Source organism: Oryza sativa, chromosome 7, assembly GCF_034140825.1.
Source record: "Oryza sativa Japonica Group chromosome 7, ASM3414082v1".
Classification (NCBI taxonomy): domain Eukaryota; kingdom Viridiplantae; phylum Streptophyta; class Magnoliopsida; order Poales; family Poaceae; genus Oryza; species Oryza sativa.
In genome coordinates, this window is record NC_089041.1 from 22,122,224 (window position 1) to 22,139,257 (window position 17,034).

At 45.5% G+C, this 17,034-nt stretch overlaps 2 protein-coding genes across 3 annotated transcripts; both read right to left on the minus strand.

The window, feature by feature from the left end:
- Positions 1–1,856: 1,856 nt before the first annotated feature.
- LOC4343550 (universal stress protein PHOS32) lies at positions 1,857–5,659 on the minus strand. The gene is made up of 3 exons (XM_015791965.3): positions 4,642–5,659; positions 2,872–2,912; positions 1,857–2,205 (listed from the first exon to the last, which is right to left on the minus strand). Exons 1-2 carry the CDS (start codon positions 5,438–5,440, stop codon positions 2,905–2,907), a joined length of 807 nt encoding a protein of 268 aa, XP_015647451.1. The 5' UTR covers positions 5,441–5,659; the 3' UTR covers positions 1,857–2,205; positions 2,872–2,904.
- A 2,777-nt stretch (positions 5,660–8,436) lies between these two features.
- LOC4343551 (probable mixed-linked glucan synthase 9) lies at positions 8,437–15,425 on the minus strand. 2 transcript variants are annotated; one of them, NM_001422187.1, is made up of 3 exons: positions 15,142–15,425; positions 11,632–12,361; positions 8,437–10,263 (listed from the first exon to the last, which is right to left on the minus strand). In NM_001422187.1, exons 1-3 carry the CDS (start codon positions 15,375–15,377, stop codon positions 8,575–8,577), a joined length of 2,655 nt encoding a protein of 884 aa, NP_001409116.1. In that variant the 5' UTR covers positions 15,378–15,425; the 3' UTR covers positions 8,437–8,574. The 2 variants fall into 2 exon arrangements, with proteins under 2 accessions (NP_001409116.1, NP_001409117.1); NM_001422188.1 differs by having other exon boundaries at positions 8,437–10,819.
- Positions 15,426–17,034: the final 1,609 nt, after the last annotated feature.

The window sequence follows — 17,034 nt, forward strand, 5'->3', positions numbered from 1 at the left end:
GATGGCAGTACTACTCGATAAAAAATGCATAATCTTCTCTGTAAATGCTGAGATTAGACCATTTGGCAACCGTTACATGAGAGGAAGAGGACGAGAAGAAAAAGTGATTTATAGGATGACATCTGAACTCTGGCATCAATATAGGAGGTGTCAATTACACAGTACATAGACTTTCATCGTTGACAGAAACTACAGAAAACACGCGCAATGCGAGCGTGTTCTTAATTGTATCGAGAATTCAGAAGCAATGTGCTACAGGTTGGTGACGTTGGTACATGAAAAAAGGACAATGATAATGCGTGAGAAGAGAACAGTCGAACAGCCCAACCAAAAAGGAGGCCCCTCCACTGCCCCACATGGTCCGCATTTGGTCCAAGAAATTGAAAACGACGACAAAAGATGACGATGACAACGACGAAGATAGGAGTAACACATTTTAGAGACAATAGGAGTAACACATTTTAGAGACAAACGAAACTTAGTGACGTAGCCGCAACGATGGAAAGTCACATGAATTGAAGAGCAAGATATGTCCCAAATAGTTATATTCGAGAATCATGTGAAGAACAAGATACCACGTCTCAAATAGCCATATTCTCGAACAGAAGGATCCATGGTGACAGCATGTCTTACTAATGATAGTTATTGGTCAATAAACGGAAGGTGCGAGCAACATGGAAATATGGAATAATTCGCCGGTAAAAACTAAAAAGTGGTGGCGAGTGGCAAAAAAGGCAAGGAGAGACGAAGACTTATCACAGAAAGTGCAAAGTTGAGCTGGAATATGAGCAGCTCAAGACGACATGGAAAGGGACCTGGATACATATTCAGAGAGTTGTTCACCTAAATGTTCAGAGGTCCAACAATACTACAATTCATTGGCCTTGTTTGGATCCTCCGGGCTATTAAATAGCCCTATAAAATTTTGCTATTTAGAAGTATTAAACGTAGATTACCGACAAAATCGATTCTATAACCCCTAGGCTATTTTGCGAGACGAATCTAATGATGTATATTAATCCATGATTAGCGGATGATTACTGTAGCATCAGTGTAGCAAATCATGGATTAATATACCTCGTTAGATTCGTCTTGCAAAATAGCCTAGGGGTTATGAAATGGATTTTGTCAGTAATCTACATTTAATACTTCTAAATAGCAAAATTCCGGAGGGCTATTAGGGCCATTATTTCAAGTCATCCGTTGAATGTAAAAAGCATTAGATAGAGCACAGACCAACAAATAGTACACTACAATAAGAAACCCTGTAGTTTGACATGACATAATCCTCACCTCTACAGTTTATGGATTACCCCACTAATCTTTTGAGATCCGTATCACTTTGAATTGTGCCTGACCTTTATGTACAATTTGTACTACTATTTTGAATTGTACCTGAGCTTTATTTCTTTAAACAGTCCATTTTACAGGAATGCAAAGCAAAACGCAATGACAGCACACTGCACACATCTATCTTGGAGCCTACGACAGCTGGCAGGGTCACAGAAATCGTACATGTAGTACCAACTACCAATTGCAGATTTCAAAAGTGAAATGAACTAATCCTTGCCATGTCATCATTCTAACATACTTAATTTTATAGCAAGGCATATTAGATGAGTACCGGTCATACTACTTTCCATGTGCCAATAGATTATACATGTACAAAGAAGATTCCAGAGCTCAGCTTCCAAGTCCTAGTTACGAGTTAACTATAATTCTAACAGCAGAACAAACAAACCAAGACAGGGACCAGAGAGCAGAACACAATTTAAGTAACCATGCTCTTATGTAGAAACGCCAACTTTTCCTAACAGTAGATTAAAAAAAAAAAGTTTCCTTTGGCAGATATTGACTGCGCACATCAAGAGATTCATGATATCTACCATAATCTTACTTTAAGGGAAAGTACAACAAGGGAGAAAAATAAAAGGGAGACGGTTACTTGGTTCGTTAAGTAGTCAAACTGTAACTTTCATCAGAAACAGATCTTGTGATGTTGAGAAAGCACAAAAATTCTAAATCATAAAAATTAACCGTGCAAGCAGTAGGTCAGATAAAACTACATGAAACAAGACAATAAAATACAACAAAGTGAAAGCACGAATAAACATAGGCAGTGAAAGTTGAACGGAACAGCAAATGCCCTCAGAAGAAACCCCACCTAGCACCCAGCAAACAGTTGACTGCTAGAACCTTTACATGCTGCAGAAGGAAAGGGAAGAAATTAGGTACTGAATACAAGCGGAAGGAAATTAATTCAACAAGTGTATTGTAAAACACTCAAATCAGTGTTAGGGCATTGCAGTTCCCAAATATTCTAATTTACCATATATGGAACAGATAATGGCATTGTGGGAATAATTTAGAATATGTCAGAGAGCTAGTCAGATGGAAGGAAAATTATCAATCGGATCTAACGAAATCAAGGTTTATCAAGAGTGCAAAGGCTTGACCACTGAGCTCCAAATATAACAGTGAACCACTGGGCTCTAAATATAACAGTGTCCAGGCTTCAGGCCCATCTGGGTTTCTCCTGTGTAGCCTTGGAGAATGGAATAATCATTTTGCCCAACACCACAGCCTTTGTCATCATGATAAATACGTGAAAGGAGGCTTCAGTTGTTAATCTGATTAATCCATTTAAATTGTAATTTGGTATATAGCCCTAGTCACATTACAACAAACTACAGAGATATTATGGTCTTTGGTCTTAACAGATTAACCTGTGTACTACATATACAGAAATGTACAGCACAAAATAGAACTTTAGATCCTTTGGATATATGAATTTCTCCGAACAAACATTTCACAGTTGAAACCATAAGACTGACCATACAAACTTAGTAGAAGAATTCATGATATGCTCACCTGGATCAAAGAGGACATCATCATACAGCATGATCAAGTATCTGCAGAAACATAACCAACTTAAGACATTAGCATGATTAGTAAATCAGAACCTTTGGCACGAATGGATGATACAGCAAATGAATGGCATAATTCAATCCATCATGAACATTGCTCATAAGTAAAGTTCAAGGCGAAAAACTCCAACTACAGTTTTCAGTCCCTTATAAACTCATATGCAACCAATACCTAAAATTAATCATAGACTTATGTTATCCATTTTGAAGCATGCAGATAACAAAACATCCAAAAGAATCCAAATCGTAATTATTTCCTATGCCAATCCATAGTTTTGAAAACCAACAAGAACCTGTAGACATGTTCAACTTGTGCCAAAAGCTATCTAGGAACATGCCTAATAGATATGCACGTGGTGTAAAAATATACTCCCCCATCCAAAAATATTAGGCATAACCACTTTTTTTTCAATGTTTCGTAATATAAGGCGTGCATGCATGCATACAATTAACTAGCACCTCCCTCCTCTTTAATTCGTTTTTTATATCCTCCACCCTCAAAAACTCTAATCCCGTTGGGTGCATGCATTGTATTTATTTGAGTGATCCAAACAAGGAGGTGATAATAATTCTTTCTTGGTCTTTGCGTTAGTGGTAGTTGCGCCTTATATTTTGAGATAGAGGGAGTACTTTGCACTGAAGGAACATATAAACGGTAACTAATCGTCACAGTATGAACAGTAGTATTTGTGCGGTCACCCACCTTGAGGTGATTATACTACCCAGGCGCACTTATGCGACATAACATGCAACTACCTGTTAACAGATTCGCCACCTGTTCCCTGTATACAGGCTTGTATGTGCCATGCATATCCTTTATTTACAAGATGGTACCACGCACGTTGCTGCAGGATGACTATGTATGGATAAGCGGCTTTGAAAAGATATGCAAGCTAAAGAAGGGATGAAAAAAAAACAAGTATAGGGCTTTAACTCTTGTTATGTGGCGGGGAGATCAATAGTCTTCCAACTAAAATTGAAGCTGCATGAATGTACCATAATTACGACGATGAAATGCATGTAAATATAGCTAAATTTAAATACTTTAGTTTCATATCAGCTAATATGTTTTAGCTCTCCAACAGATGATCCAACGGTCAGGATGTTTAGGATGATGTGGCTCAATGCATGTTGAGATTTTGGTTCCAACTATATAGGATATATATAGATAACACTGTTGTTGACTGATAACTGATTGGCCAAAAAACTAAATCACACGACAAGATCAAAATCGTATAGTTAAATCGCTTTTGCACATAAAGATGTCATGAACAATAGACTAGATCATGTAATTTTGAGAATAGAAAGGAAATGCAGTATGTTACAGCATATCCCTACACTTAAAAGCCACATCCCCACCATATTATTGCACCTCCCTGTGACTACATAGAGCAACTCCTAAAATGTCAAGGGGTTTTATGTATGTTGTGGAGTTGGGGTTGTGGGGAACTAAACCAAAACATAGGGCTCTGCAGTGAGTGTCAACATTGCTTCATTGTTGTACTACACAACCTTACATTATCTTACAACTCATTTTTCTCGTTATTTTTGCACGAATAACGATAATTTGCAGGTGTAGTTGATTGTTCGTTTGTTTTTTTATCCATACCCACTATTTGATTATTCAGATTACACTTTGTATAGCAAATCAAAGTAGGAAACAACACATATAGAGTCAGCAACACAAGTGCACACCAGACGGTAAATCAATTACCCTTGTGCTCTTCAGTGGCGTCATGGTACTCGGCATCCTCCTCTGGCACAGGGTGCAGCACTTCCTCGCCCACCGCCAACTCCGATGCGCCACCGGCCTCTCCGCCCTCCGCCACACCATCGTCGGGGAAACGCACCACCACCACGGGGCACACACAGTGGTGCACGCAGTAATCGCTGACGCTTCCAAGCCTCCCCTTGCTGGTCCGCCTGGAGGCGCCGAAGCCCTTGCTCCCCATGATGACCGCGCTGAGCCCAAGCCTCTCCACCTCGAGGCAGAGCCTCTCCTTCATGTCGTGATCCTTGACGATGTGGATCTTGTAGGGGATCCCGGCGTCCTTGAGCGGCTTGGCCAGGTCGTCGGCCTTGGACGCGGTGAAGGCGTCGAAGTCGTCCTCCATCTTGCGGGCCGCGGCCTCAGCGTCGTCCTCGGCCGACGGCGGGTCGCCGCTAGGGTTAGGGTTGGCGGCGGGGAGGGAGAGGTCGACGGAGCCCCAGTCGGCGCCGTAGAGCACGGAGGTGGGGCGGACGTGCAGCAGTATAACGGCGTCCCCGGGGCGGAGGTAGTTGGCGACGGCCCAGCGGACGGCGTACGCGGACTCGTCGGAGAGGTCAACGGCGATGGCGATGCGGCGGTGCGAGGACCCGACCGGGGCGGCCGCCGCGGCGGCCGTGAAGAACACCCCCGGGGACTCCGGCTGCAGCGACGCCGGCGTGGGGGGGCGCGGGGTCGGCGCCTTCACCGGCGGCGGCGCCGCCGCCAGCGGCAGGTCAACGGGGTGGCTCGGCGGGTTCTGCATCGCCGCCGATCGGGGATGGATTACTAGTTTACTACAGATTCCGCACGCGCTCGTGGGTGGAGAGCTCGGAGCTCGCTTTGCTTTGGTTTCCTTTGGTTTTTTGGTTTGGTTGGGTGGGGTTGCGGCGGAGAAGGAGGAGGAAGCTACTGGAAGAAGGGGGAATGGAAGACTTGGAAGTTGGGGAGACGCGGCGGAAGAAGAAGGGAAACGGACGGCGTCAAGTGGGAGTCGAAGAAGGGGATGAATAGATAAACACGGGGAGTGAGACGGCACGTCGGCGACACTTGGAAGATAAGAACGGCTTGGATCCAACTTTCGCCGCCGCACGGGCGCACGTCCGTCGGCCCGGCCGCTAGTATTCACTGTTCCAAGTTTCCAATCCCCTCGGAGATCCTTTCCAGTGCTCAATTTTCGGACTCCTTTTTACCTTTTTCTACACTTTCGTATAGAAACTTGATTTGTTTTAAATCATCTACCATCACACCTCCAATCGTATTACTTGTGATGATCCAACCGAGAAGATGATTAAATCATTTTTATTTTTATATTTGTAGTGGTTGTATTTTACTATATTTTAGAATGGAGAAAGTGCTAAGAATTTAGAAACTTTGACGGCCTATGAAATTTTCTTGGTCGTAGTGACAAAACTTGTAATGCCAATCTCTACAAAAGTTCCTGCGCTTTTTTGTCTGATAAAATTGTTATGGTAGTTCTGAATTGCTGATTAAAGCTGTGTTGTATTCGTAAGAGCAAGTTCCAACGCTCCCATCTCGTTTTCAACGTATACACTTTTCAAACTTCTAAACGGTGTGTTTTTATAAAAATTTTCTATACGAGAGTTGTTTAAAAAAATCATATTGATCCACTTTTGAAAAAAAAATAGCTAATACTTAATTAATCACGTGCTAATGGACTACTTCGTTTTCTGCGTGCACTGTGCAGGTTCCCATCCTCCCCTAGCGAACACAGCTTAAGTGCTCAACTAAGTCTAAAAAAAAGTGCTCAACTAATATAATCATATTTCTTTGCCCACCAGAATTCAAAATCTCACTACCATTGTGGCATTGTTATGCACAAGCTTACAAATTTATTATTGATCTCTGTTTTTCTTTTGGCGTGTGATAGAGGAGTGTGGTTGCATAATAGTACTTCATCAACTGTCCATTTCCATGACTCAACACCAACAAAAGATGGATTGATACCCAATCATGCAAAATTGAGGACCATCTCTGATAGATATCATGACGTGGGACGGTGGGAGTGCTGTTCTGCTAGAACAGTATACATCACGGGGGAATTTATTAGCTTATGTTGCCGCTCGTGGTTTCTACGCTCTCCATGAGCGATTGCAACTTGCAAGGCTGTTAAGATAAGGTTTAACGAACACATGAATGGTGGCAGGACCACTTCAGAGTTCATGTTTTTTTTTCCTTTTCTTTTTTTCGATGATTCAGAGAGTGAGTTCATCTTTCTCTTTGTGTCTCACTACAATCTTCACAAGTCAAAAGTTGTGCAAATGAAGGCCAATGACCAGGTGAGCTGCATCACTTCCGGTCCATATGGTACCTCCTTTATATGTATCCCCTCCATAATATAATGCACATTTTATTTCGTTAAAACTGGACTTCGATCAATAACTACACTATTATATACATAATTGATGCCACTAGATCATATTTAAAAGTACTTTTATGTAATTATACTTTTATATCATATATAATGATATATTAGTTAAACAATTGTTGGTCAAAATATTGTCGATTTCTATACATCATAAAAATGCAAAAAAAAACTCCTTATATTATTATGACGAGGGTGTATTTTTCTTATTTCAGGCTACAGACGATTTGAATTATGAAGAACATTCTGGTCTGCTAGTGTTGTAATTTTGTACTACAATTATAGATCCTAGTTTGTTGGCAAGCTTGCAATACAATAATAAGCAACGCTTGAGAGGATTATGTGAACAGATGACAGAAGGAAATAATGGATGTGTGCAAGACAGTGTCAATCAGGTAGGAATTTCAGAGTTTTTGTGTTTCTCATGCATGAAGGATAAGGATAAAATAATGCACCATGATATATTACATGACTGCAATTTTCCTGTTGGAGAATCCCGTTGGCATCTCCAAACTTGCATTGTTGATTTGATCATTCAATCATGTGAACATGGAGAACATGACCAGCCGTGCCTGTCTGTTTTGATGCAGATCTAGCTACCGTTCTACCCCTTCTACTGAAAAGTTTGACAGTGCTCACTTAAAATTGGACACCATTTGAGCTAGTGCCACAACTAGGTAACCAACGAGGCCTCAATTCTAAACACTCCTATGGGTAGCGGCCCCATGGGTTCGCTAATTATAAGCATAAGCGTAGGCATATTTACAAATAAAAAATAATTTACGAATACAATATATATATGTTCTTAACGATATAAAAGTAAAGGCTGAAAAAGAAACTACGATGAAAAATTCCAAAATCAACTCCAAATTTGAGGTTGAAAATTAAAATTTTAGCTGATAAGTATAAGCATAAGCGAAAAGATGATGCCGCTATTTTTTTTTTTTGCATGACCCCTTTTCTTTATAAACCAAACATTATTTTTCCACATAATTTATGTTTTTCTCAGGATGTATTTCCCCTATGTTTTGGTATCATACGAGTTTTGGCATTTTTTATATCTTAATTTGGGTATTTATGCGAACAAATCAAACATACTCCTTAGATCCTATTTGCTGAACAACAAAAGACACTGTCAAAATCTTACTCGTAGGTTCCAACGAGAACTCAGTAACACCTTCATGAACTACTCGTGTATAGCAATGAGCCCATACCACTGCAAATGTGCTATGGCCTAGCATAAACCAGAGTTTTTTTTTTAATCCAAACATTTTCCTTTTCCTTTTTTTCTGTTTTGCTTTACCGAATTTTGTGTTTTTTTAGTGCGCACAGCAACGTTTGCTCAGTTTTTTTTTTCATAGCAAGTAGAGACGATTGAAATCAACGTTTGCTATATTCCAAAATTACTTGTGACAAAAGCCCCTTTGAAACAGAGCAAAATTCTCAGAGAACTGTAGGATTCTCACAGGGATCCGCATTCCAAAATACTTTCAAGTTTCAACCGATTGCATCAATCAGAAACCCCGCTTAAGTCGCCAGCTTGACGGCAAAATGGCAGTGGCGCCACGAGACCATCCCAACCAGGACGGCGCGGCGGAGCCGGCGGCGAGCACGGCATGGACGGCGACGAACCCCGCCGCGACCGCCGCGCACGCGGCCACGAGCAGCGCGAAGAGCGCGCACGGCCTCTTGCTCCACCTCCCCATGATCCCGAGCGCGAACGGGTAGAGCAGCACCAGGACCCACACGTTGAACACCAGCCCCGCCGACGCGCCGGCGACCTGCGCCGGCGTCCACCCCCCGACGACCGCCTTCCCCGCCGCCGCGCCGATGGCAGTCACGTTCACCGCCATCACCACCACCGTCGGCGCCAGCAGCGGCGACCAGTGCACGTCGTACAGCTCCGCGAACCTCTCCCTCGCGCCGCCGGCCAGCTGCTTCGCCGTCAGCTTGAACCGCACGCCCTTCAGTCCGAGGAGCCTCTTGAGCACGATGTGCAGCACCGCCGCCAGGTACACCCCCGTGGCGCCGATCATGTAGAACTGCTCGTTGCGCCACCAGTCGAGCAGGGTGAGCCCCGCCCACTTGATCTCGACCAGGCCGATCACCTCGATCATGGCGATGACGGCGACGAGGTAGGCGACGTACGTCGAGAACGGCTTCTGGATGTGGAACTCGCCGTGGTGGGAGAGCCAGATCACCGGGAGGAGGTCGTAGACGACCATGAACAGCGCCGAGACCGGGTACGCCGTCATGTTGGCGTACGCGACGCGCTGCATGGGGCGCAGCCGGCAGCCGGCGAGGAGCGGGCAGTTGCGGGAGAAGAACATCTCGAGCGAGCCGCCCGACCACCGCAGGATCTGGTAGAGGCGCTCCGTGAGGTTGATCGGCGCCGTGCCGCGGAACGCGTCGGGCTCCATGGCGCAGTACATGGACCGCCACCCCTTCCGGTGCAGCCGGAAGCCGGTCACCACGTCCTCCGTCGCGATGTCGTACACCCACCCGACGCCGTCGCCCCATTCCGTCCCGTCCTCGTACGCGCACGTCATCACCTCCTCCACCTCCGCCATGGCCGCCGTCTCGTCGAGCGACGCCGCCGCCGGCGACGCGATGGACCGTTCTTGGCTCGCCGCCGCCGGTATCGTGTTGATGAACGGCATCGAGTTTCCATACCTGCCGGGGCAGCCCAGCGCCTTGGCGTCGTCGTCCTCCGGCCTCCACCGCGGCGGGTCGGCGCCGTAGAGCGCGACGCGGCGGAACATGCAGCCGGTGCCGACGTAGGACGGGCCCTGGACGCCGTTGAGGCCGAGCAGCGTGGCGTCGAAGAAGACGCGGTTGTGGTTGCAGTACCGGTCGGTCGGGTCGACGTCGTCGAAGCGCTGCGGGAACTGGACGAATGCGGTGTCGTCGCCGTGGCGGCAGTCGAGCATGAAGCACAGGGCGGCGCGGAACGCCTGGGAGTTGTTGATGTAGTGGTCGCCGTCGAAGTTGAAGATGAAGGGCGCGTTCGACAGCAGCGCGGATACGCGCAGCTGCGCGTTCATGGCGCCGGCCTTCTTCTGGTGGTCGTATCCCGGCCGCTTCTCCCGGGCGATGTAGACCAGTATCGGGAGGCGCACGTCGACGGCGCTGAAGTCCAGAGGGTGGCCGGAGCTCGCCGGCATGCCGAGCTGAGGCTCTTCACCCGGATGGCTCAACATTACCTATTCAATCACCATACATCATCAAACATTTCTTTTTGTCATGTCTTGTGTGAAATAAGCAAAATTTGCGCACCTACAAAATCAAAACTTTCACAAACATATTGAAACTGCAAATTGGTTGCATGCCATGAACAGAGCATTTGGGAAAAAAATTCTCTGGGGCAGAGCCCCAATCCTCAGCGCGTGAGGCACCATCCTAGATGGGTGCCACCTCTATTCTCACCAATCTTGAAGCACCAGAAACAAGTAAAGCAATTTGGATTTTTTTTGTTAGCGTATACCCTCCGTATTCCTCCGTATTCCAGTGGTGCCCTACGAACTTGTATCGTATTCTTTGCCCTAATCACGTCGTTAGCGTTCCTCGTTCCTCGGAGCCGTAATCCAGCTATTCGCCCTTCCGTTCCGGCCATCGCCGCGCGTGTAGTTCGCCGCCCTTCCGCCGTCGCCGTGGCTGTCGTCGTCGCCGTCGCCGTCAATGCAGATGAATCCCCACGGCGGCGCATTCGCCGGTGCTGCCACTTGCCCATCCGCCGGTGGTGACGATCCTCCGAGGCCCCTGATCAACCATGGATCAACAATGCATGGCGGCCCATTTACAAGACACGAAGCTTCAAAGAAAAATAAACTAGAAAGAAATAACGTGTTTGAGTATATCGAGTCACTACAAATTGCTTTCAGGAAGAAATAAAGGTTGCAATAGCTTACAAATTAGAAACAATAATTCATGTTATTGTTTTCTAATTTATATATGATAGTACAATATCTACTTAGGAATCACAGCTTCTTCAAAATCTAATCTACGGGAACTGGACAACAGCCCAGCAGCTCGTTCGGCTCCAAGCAAAAGACCACTGGACGGCGACGGCGACAGCGACGGCGACAGCCACGACGACGGCGGAAGGGCGGCGAACTACACGCGCGGCGATAGCCGGAACGGAAGGGCGAATAGCTGGATTACAGCTCCGAGGAACGAGGAACGCTAACGACGTGATTAGGGCAGAGAATACGATACAAGTTCGTAGGGCACCACTGGAATACGGAGGGTATACGCTAAGAAAAAAAAATCCAAATTACTTTACTTTTTTCTAGTGCTTCAAGATTGGTGAGAATACAGGTGGCACCCATCTAGGATGGTGTCTCTTCCGAGCATTTGCGATGGGGGCTTCCCTAAGTTAAATCACGGGGATGTGTCTTTTTGACGTGTGGATCCTATATACCAGAGACTTATGTTTCTCTAACTTTACGTTAGAGGTGAACATTTGTATCTAACTAATATATAAGAATTACTCCGTAAGTTAAGATGAGTTTAAAGTTTAAATTCATGTCAATAAAGTTAAAGTTTGAACTGAACAGGTTTTTTTTTTTTACCTTAACGATTCCGGCGTGCTGTCCTTTTTTGTGATTCTCTGCTGGCTCGGTCCATGTCCCTGGCCAAGGGGTCCCATCTGCCATCAGAGTGGCCTTCGCGCCTTTGGTGTTTGCATTGCCAACACTCGCTTCCGATCGTTGCGGAATGTCAGTGAACAGCGCATCGAGCCGCGCCTTGAACTCCTCGTACTCCCGGCGCACGAGCCTGCGGTCGCCGAAGAACTCCTCCGGCAGCGCCGGCCCGGCGTACGGCGCCGCCTTCGCCGCGAAGTAGCTCTCGGGCGCCCTCGGCTCGACGCGGTGCTTCCGGCAGAACGGGACCCACAGCGCGGCGAACCTCGCCGTCTCGATCAGCCCCTCGTAGTGGGCCAGCGACGCGCCGTCGTCGGAGAGGTAGGCGGCGTGCCGGTCGGCGGGGTAGTCGGTGGCGAGGATGGACAGGATGGAGTTCATGGTGTAGAGCATCGGCTCGTCGACGGGGTCGACGGTGTTGATGAACACGTCGATGCCGGGGAGGCCGCCGTCGTCGAAGCGCCGCCTGAGGAGGGAGAGGTCGGGGACGCGCTTGACGGGGTTGAGCTTGGAGGCCTGGTTGAGCAGCCAGGTGACGCCGAACCAGAAGTCGCCGGCGATCGAGATCCACCAGAGCCACATGGCGTCGGAGTCCCGGTGCTTCAGGCGCCATGCGAGGAAGAGGACGACGGCGATCAGCCTGACTAAGGTCAGTAACCTGTCACAAGTGAACGAGGGCATGGTTAGGATTAGCGTGTAAAAATCTTTACATAGATATTGGCTTATTTGTGGAATAAACCAATTTTCCCTATTTATTTGGGAAAATTTGTTTCATATCATCGCAAGTTTCTAAGTTTAGCTTTATACCATTGAAAGTTTTAGGTGCATTTTAATACCATTGAAAATTTCCACCGTTACTCTTTCTACCACTTCCGTTTACTTCCGTCTAGATTTTCTCGTTTCTGTTTAATTTTCCGTAGAGAAGGCCAAACAAAATGACTGTACTACCCTTCTTTCACATAGCAGTTTCCTGGGACGATCTTTTTTCTCGTTCTCTTTCCATAGGCCCATATGTGGAGGGAAACAGATTGATTTTGCTCGTTGTTTCAATCAGCCCGATCTTTGCGTACATTCAGATGGGAGAAAATCGTGGCTGGAGCGAGGTCGTTCCGTCGTTGTGGACCTTGTCGTCATGGTTATCGGTGGGGGAGAAGCTGAAATATCTTGTCGCCGGCGCGGCGGCACCGCCGAGCCCGTTTTAATCTGAGGGGATTGGATCATTGGAGAACCTGCTAATAGAATAGATAATGTTGCCGGTGACCCCGGCGCTGACAAAAGGAGCTCAGGAGGGGAGCTTCAGTCGAATCTCTCGTCGTCGCCGTTGAGATTAGATGGACAACGGAGAGGGCTCGCCGGCGGGAGCCGAATCACACCACGGCGAGCGGTGGCCGGGTTCAAGTTTGGTGGCGGGCGGCGGGACATACATGGCAGAGAGGACAAGCTCGGCAGCAAGGCGGAGATAGAGGGAAGAGCTCGGCAGGAAGGCAGAGCAGCTCGGCGGCAGGAGGGACATGGCGCTACTTCCGTGATGGCGGAGATCCAGGAAAGATGCAAGGCAACGAAAGAGCTGCCTGCTGCGGGCGGAGCTGGTTGCCTCTATAGGGTAAGGTGAAACCCCGCGCATTGCTGTCGGAATTTAGTATGATAAAAAAATAACGTGTAATATAGCTAGATAACATCAGATTAAGTAAATTAATGTGGTTTATGATAATTTATACTTAAATTGTAGAATGGTGATTCAACAGTAAAAAGTAATGTGGTATGACGTTATGGAAGAAGAAAAGTAGGGAGATAATTTGGACCATAGATTAATCATCTAAAGGCTAAAAACAATTGATGTGATACGACTTAATTAGAGGAAAAAATGAGAAAGATAATTTGGACCATAGATTAATCATTTAAGTACTAACTAAGTAAGGATGAACTATATAAGTATATAGGATATCATAAAACATAATAAAGATATACATTAAAATATTATGTGAATTATATTGGATGATAATATAACATGTTTATATTTGAAAAGCTCTTAAATTATAAAAATTATAAAGATATAGCATGTTTGCATGATATTTAAATGTGATGATTGTTAGTGGATGATGATGTGGCATCTTGTTAGTGGATGATGATGTGGTATTTTTGCATGTTAAGGTTATGGAGTTAGTGGGGGATAACTTTATAGTAAGATAGGATTTGTCATATTTCACGTGAGAGATTGAAATATGGACGGAAATGCTACAAGTAGTAACGGTAGAAACTTTGAATAGTATTAAAGTGCACCGTAAACTTTCGATGGTACAAAACTAAACTTGAAAACTTTCGATGGTATAGGACCAATTTTCCCTTTATTTATAAAAAAATAATAATTTGTGAATAGAACTTTTATATACATGTTCTTAACGATATAAAAGCAAAGGTGGAAAAATAAACTTCGATGAGGAAAATCTTAAAATTATCTCCACATTTAAAATTGAACATTTAAATTTTAGCTGATAGTTATAAGTTTAAGTGAAAATATGAGACCTTGCAAGAAAACTCATTTGATTCCTCGAGGGAAGTCCTCTGTCCCCTCAGCTCGAGATTAGAATCCATTCTCTTATCGAAGCATATGTACTCAAAATTTTGTAATCCTCGTCTACACTGATTTTTTCAACATATATATAATCCTGCGAAATTTAATTACTCTGGAGAAATCATGACCATCTTGAGTGTAAAAAAAAAAAACAGTGGATTCGGAATAACGAAAGAGGGTAAAAAGAACTTGGATGACTGTAGCCTACTGTTGGGCTAATAAAGTGCAAGTCGAGCTAATGGCCCACAAACTGCATGTCAGCCCACTGTTTAGATGTACTCATGTACCCCATGCGGGCCGACATCGAGAGGGGCCTTTTCACGTGGGCGTGCAGACTTTTGGACTTGTCTTTCCTCCAACGAACGTGAGACACCAGTGTTCAGGGGAGTACAGGAGAGCACAAACTAACGCTGGCACTTTGCAGTTACTTTGGCTCTACCACGCTTGGCTTGCTGCAACCCACTCAAGTTATTTTAACGCTGCTTTTTTTCCCACGTTTTATAATGTTTGGTTTAGTTGTTTTCTATTAATCACTTTGTAGAAAAGATAATTCTAGCTAGCACTAAGAGCTACCAGCACACAGCTGTTAGGTGATCTTGATAAGGCAAGAATTAATTTGACATGATTTTTGTAGAGATTTCACAGAACAACCTAATTTCTGCATGAACTGAAGGAAAAAAATCGGTGTTCCACAAGTGACAAGATTCAGGAAACTTGATACAACTATCCATCACATAGCAGTAGTGGGAAAATTTGACAGGACGATGCTAACACGGTAGCAACAACATACCCTCGAGTACGCGCACGACGGCAAGAAGGAAAGAAGAAGAAGAGAAGTTAGCTTAAGCTGACAGCTTGACACACACCTGTAGGGATGGAGGAGGACGCCGCTGACCTTGAACGTCCGGTACAGCAGCGGCGGCGCCGGCGGGCGGCCGCCGTCCTCGCCGCGGCAAATCTCTTCCTCCTCGTCGGCGGGCACCCAGTACTTGTCCTTACCGCCGCCGCCGCCGCCGCCAGCCGGCAGCAGAGGGTCCGCGAGGCCGGCGTCGTTATTGTTGTTTCGGCCGGTACGGCCAGCCGCCGCCGGCGAAAGCGCCATCGATCGTCGCCTGATATGATCCTCCTCCACAGTTATCCAGCAGCCACTAGCCCACTCAGTAGCTCTCGATTTATTAAAGAGCGAGAGAATCCGAGACCGAGTGTACGTGTGCGCGAGTGTGGGGGGAGTGTGCGACGTGTCCCCCATGCCACGTGATCCGGCGAGCCACGAGGAGCACACACCACCACACCGGAGTGGGCTAGCTGCTGCTGCCCTGCCCGACACAAGGTGGCGTCGAGATCCGCGCGCTCTAGCTTGCGGCCGCGCTAGCGTGCTGGTCTGCTGGAGTAGTACGAAGACCACGCAGAAAACGTGTGTCCCGCCTAGCTCACAGATCGCTCGCTTGCTCTCCGGCCTGCTCCCTCCGGAAAAAAAAAATCAACCTAGAAAAGATCTTCTAGAATAATAAATTTGGATAAATTTTTCTTGGAATGAAGAGAGTACTCCCGAGTCCGACGAACGGGCGTGTTCGGTTCTCATTCCAACCAAACCAAAAAATGCTTGTACCGTACCACTTCTGCATATTCTATATTTGGATTTCTGCGAACTGCGATCACAATGGAGTTTCCCATGTCAATTTGCGCCATTTGTTAATTCAGAATTATTATAACATTTTTTTTAAATGATCCACCCAAGATAGTGCGGAGATTCATATTGATATAGCAAAAAAAAAAGTTATAAGATTACAACCAAAGGATATCATAATCAGGAAATAAAAAGACCACCATCTTATCTAGGACCTCGAGTACACTGGTTTTGTGAGTTGAGGAACGTTGCGTTTTATAAAGATGTAACTCAAACTCAGGTCAAGGGATCTAGTGAACTTAATGTAATGCACGTGCGGGCTATACTGTATGGGCTGGAAAGGAAGTGTGGTGTACTTGCAGCCCGTCTTATATGGCCCATATCCAATAATTTTCTGTCTTCGCTTAATCGCTTCCCGCCTCCACAACGACGGCCACTGGCGTCTCAGTTAGAAATACCTTGGTAGTCTGCTACCACAAGCTACATCGTGCCATGGGTTTTAACTGCAGTTAATATTTCTCTAGTAAGGGCTTATTTGGTTCTCTACCCTACCAATTAATTGGTAGTACTAAAATCTAGGTAAATTTTGCCACTACCAAATTTTTTGGTAGGGCAAAATTAGCTAGTCTATGTTTGGTTTAATACCAATATAAAGCTAAAATTTAGTACGAGAGTGAAAAAGATTCTAAAATATAGCCAAATTGAGTGTGGGCACTACCAATTGTTTGGCTTCAATCCAAACTAACATGTTTACTATTAAAGTTACCAAAATTTTGGTAAGGTCAAGTTTTGGCTTCAATCCAAAACTGCCCTAAGATTTGGCAGGCTGATACTTACATGTTAGATGCAATGAACTTGCAGACCACAGTGGATTGATTCCAAATGCAAATACTAGAAACTCGTAAAGAAATTCTCACAATGAAATTCAGATAGCCCGAGAAGCAGGCACGCATTACTGGATTACCCTGACCTTCAGGGCTTCAGGCTCCAGGCATACCAATCTCGATCCCCCTGACGCGAGATTCTTATACTCAAATAGGTGAATAATGCAGTTAGCAGATGGACTAAGAAATCTTGATACAACGGTGCCTTGCTAGTCCATGATAGGATTTGACTACATGAGTTACCCACA

Bases quoted from the DNA above. Each gene is read 5' to 3' on its own strand.
- LOC4343550 (XM_015791965.3), bottom strand. From the start codon at position 5,440: ATGCAGAACCCGCCGAGCCACCCCGTTGACCTGCCGCTGGCGGCGGCG.
- LOC4343551 (NM_001422187.1), bottom strand. From the start codon at position 15,377: ATGGCGCTTTCGCCGGCGGCGGCTGGCCGTACCGGCCGAAACAACAAT. The intron at 12,362-15,141 runs GTGTGTGTCAAG...CACTTGTGACAG, and splicing joins GTCCTCCTCCATCCCTACAG to GTTACTGACCTTAGTCAGGC. The intron at 10,264-11,631 runs GTAAAAAAAAAA...GTGATTGAATAG, and splicing joins AGCACGCCGGAATCGTTAAG to GTAATGTTGAGCCATCCGGG.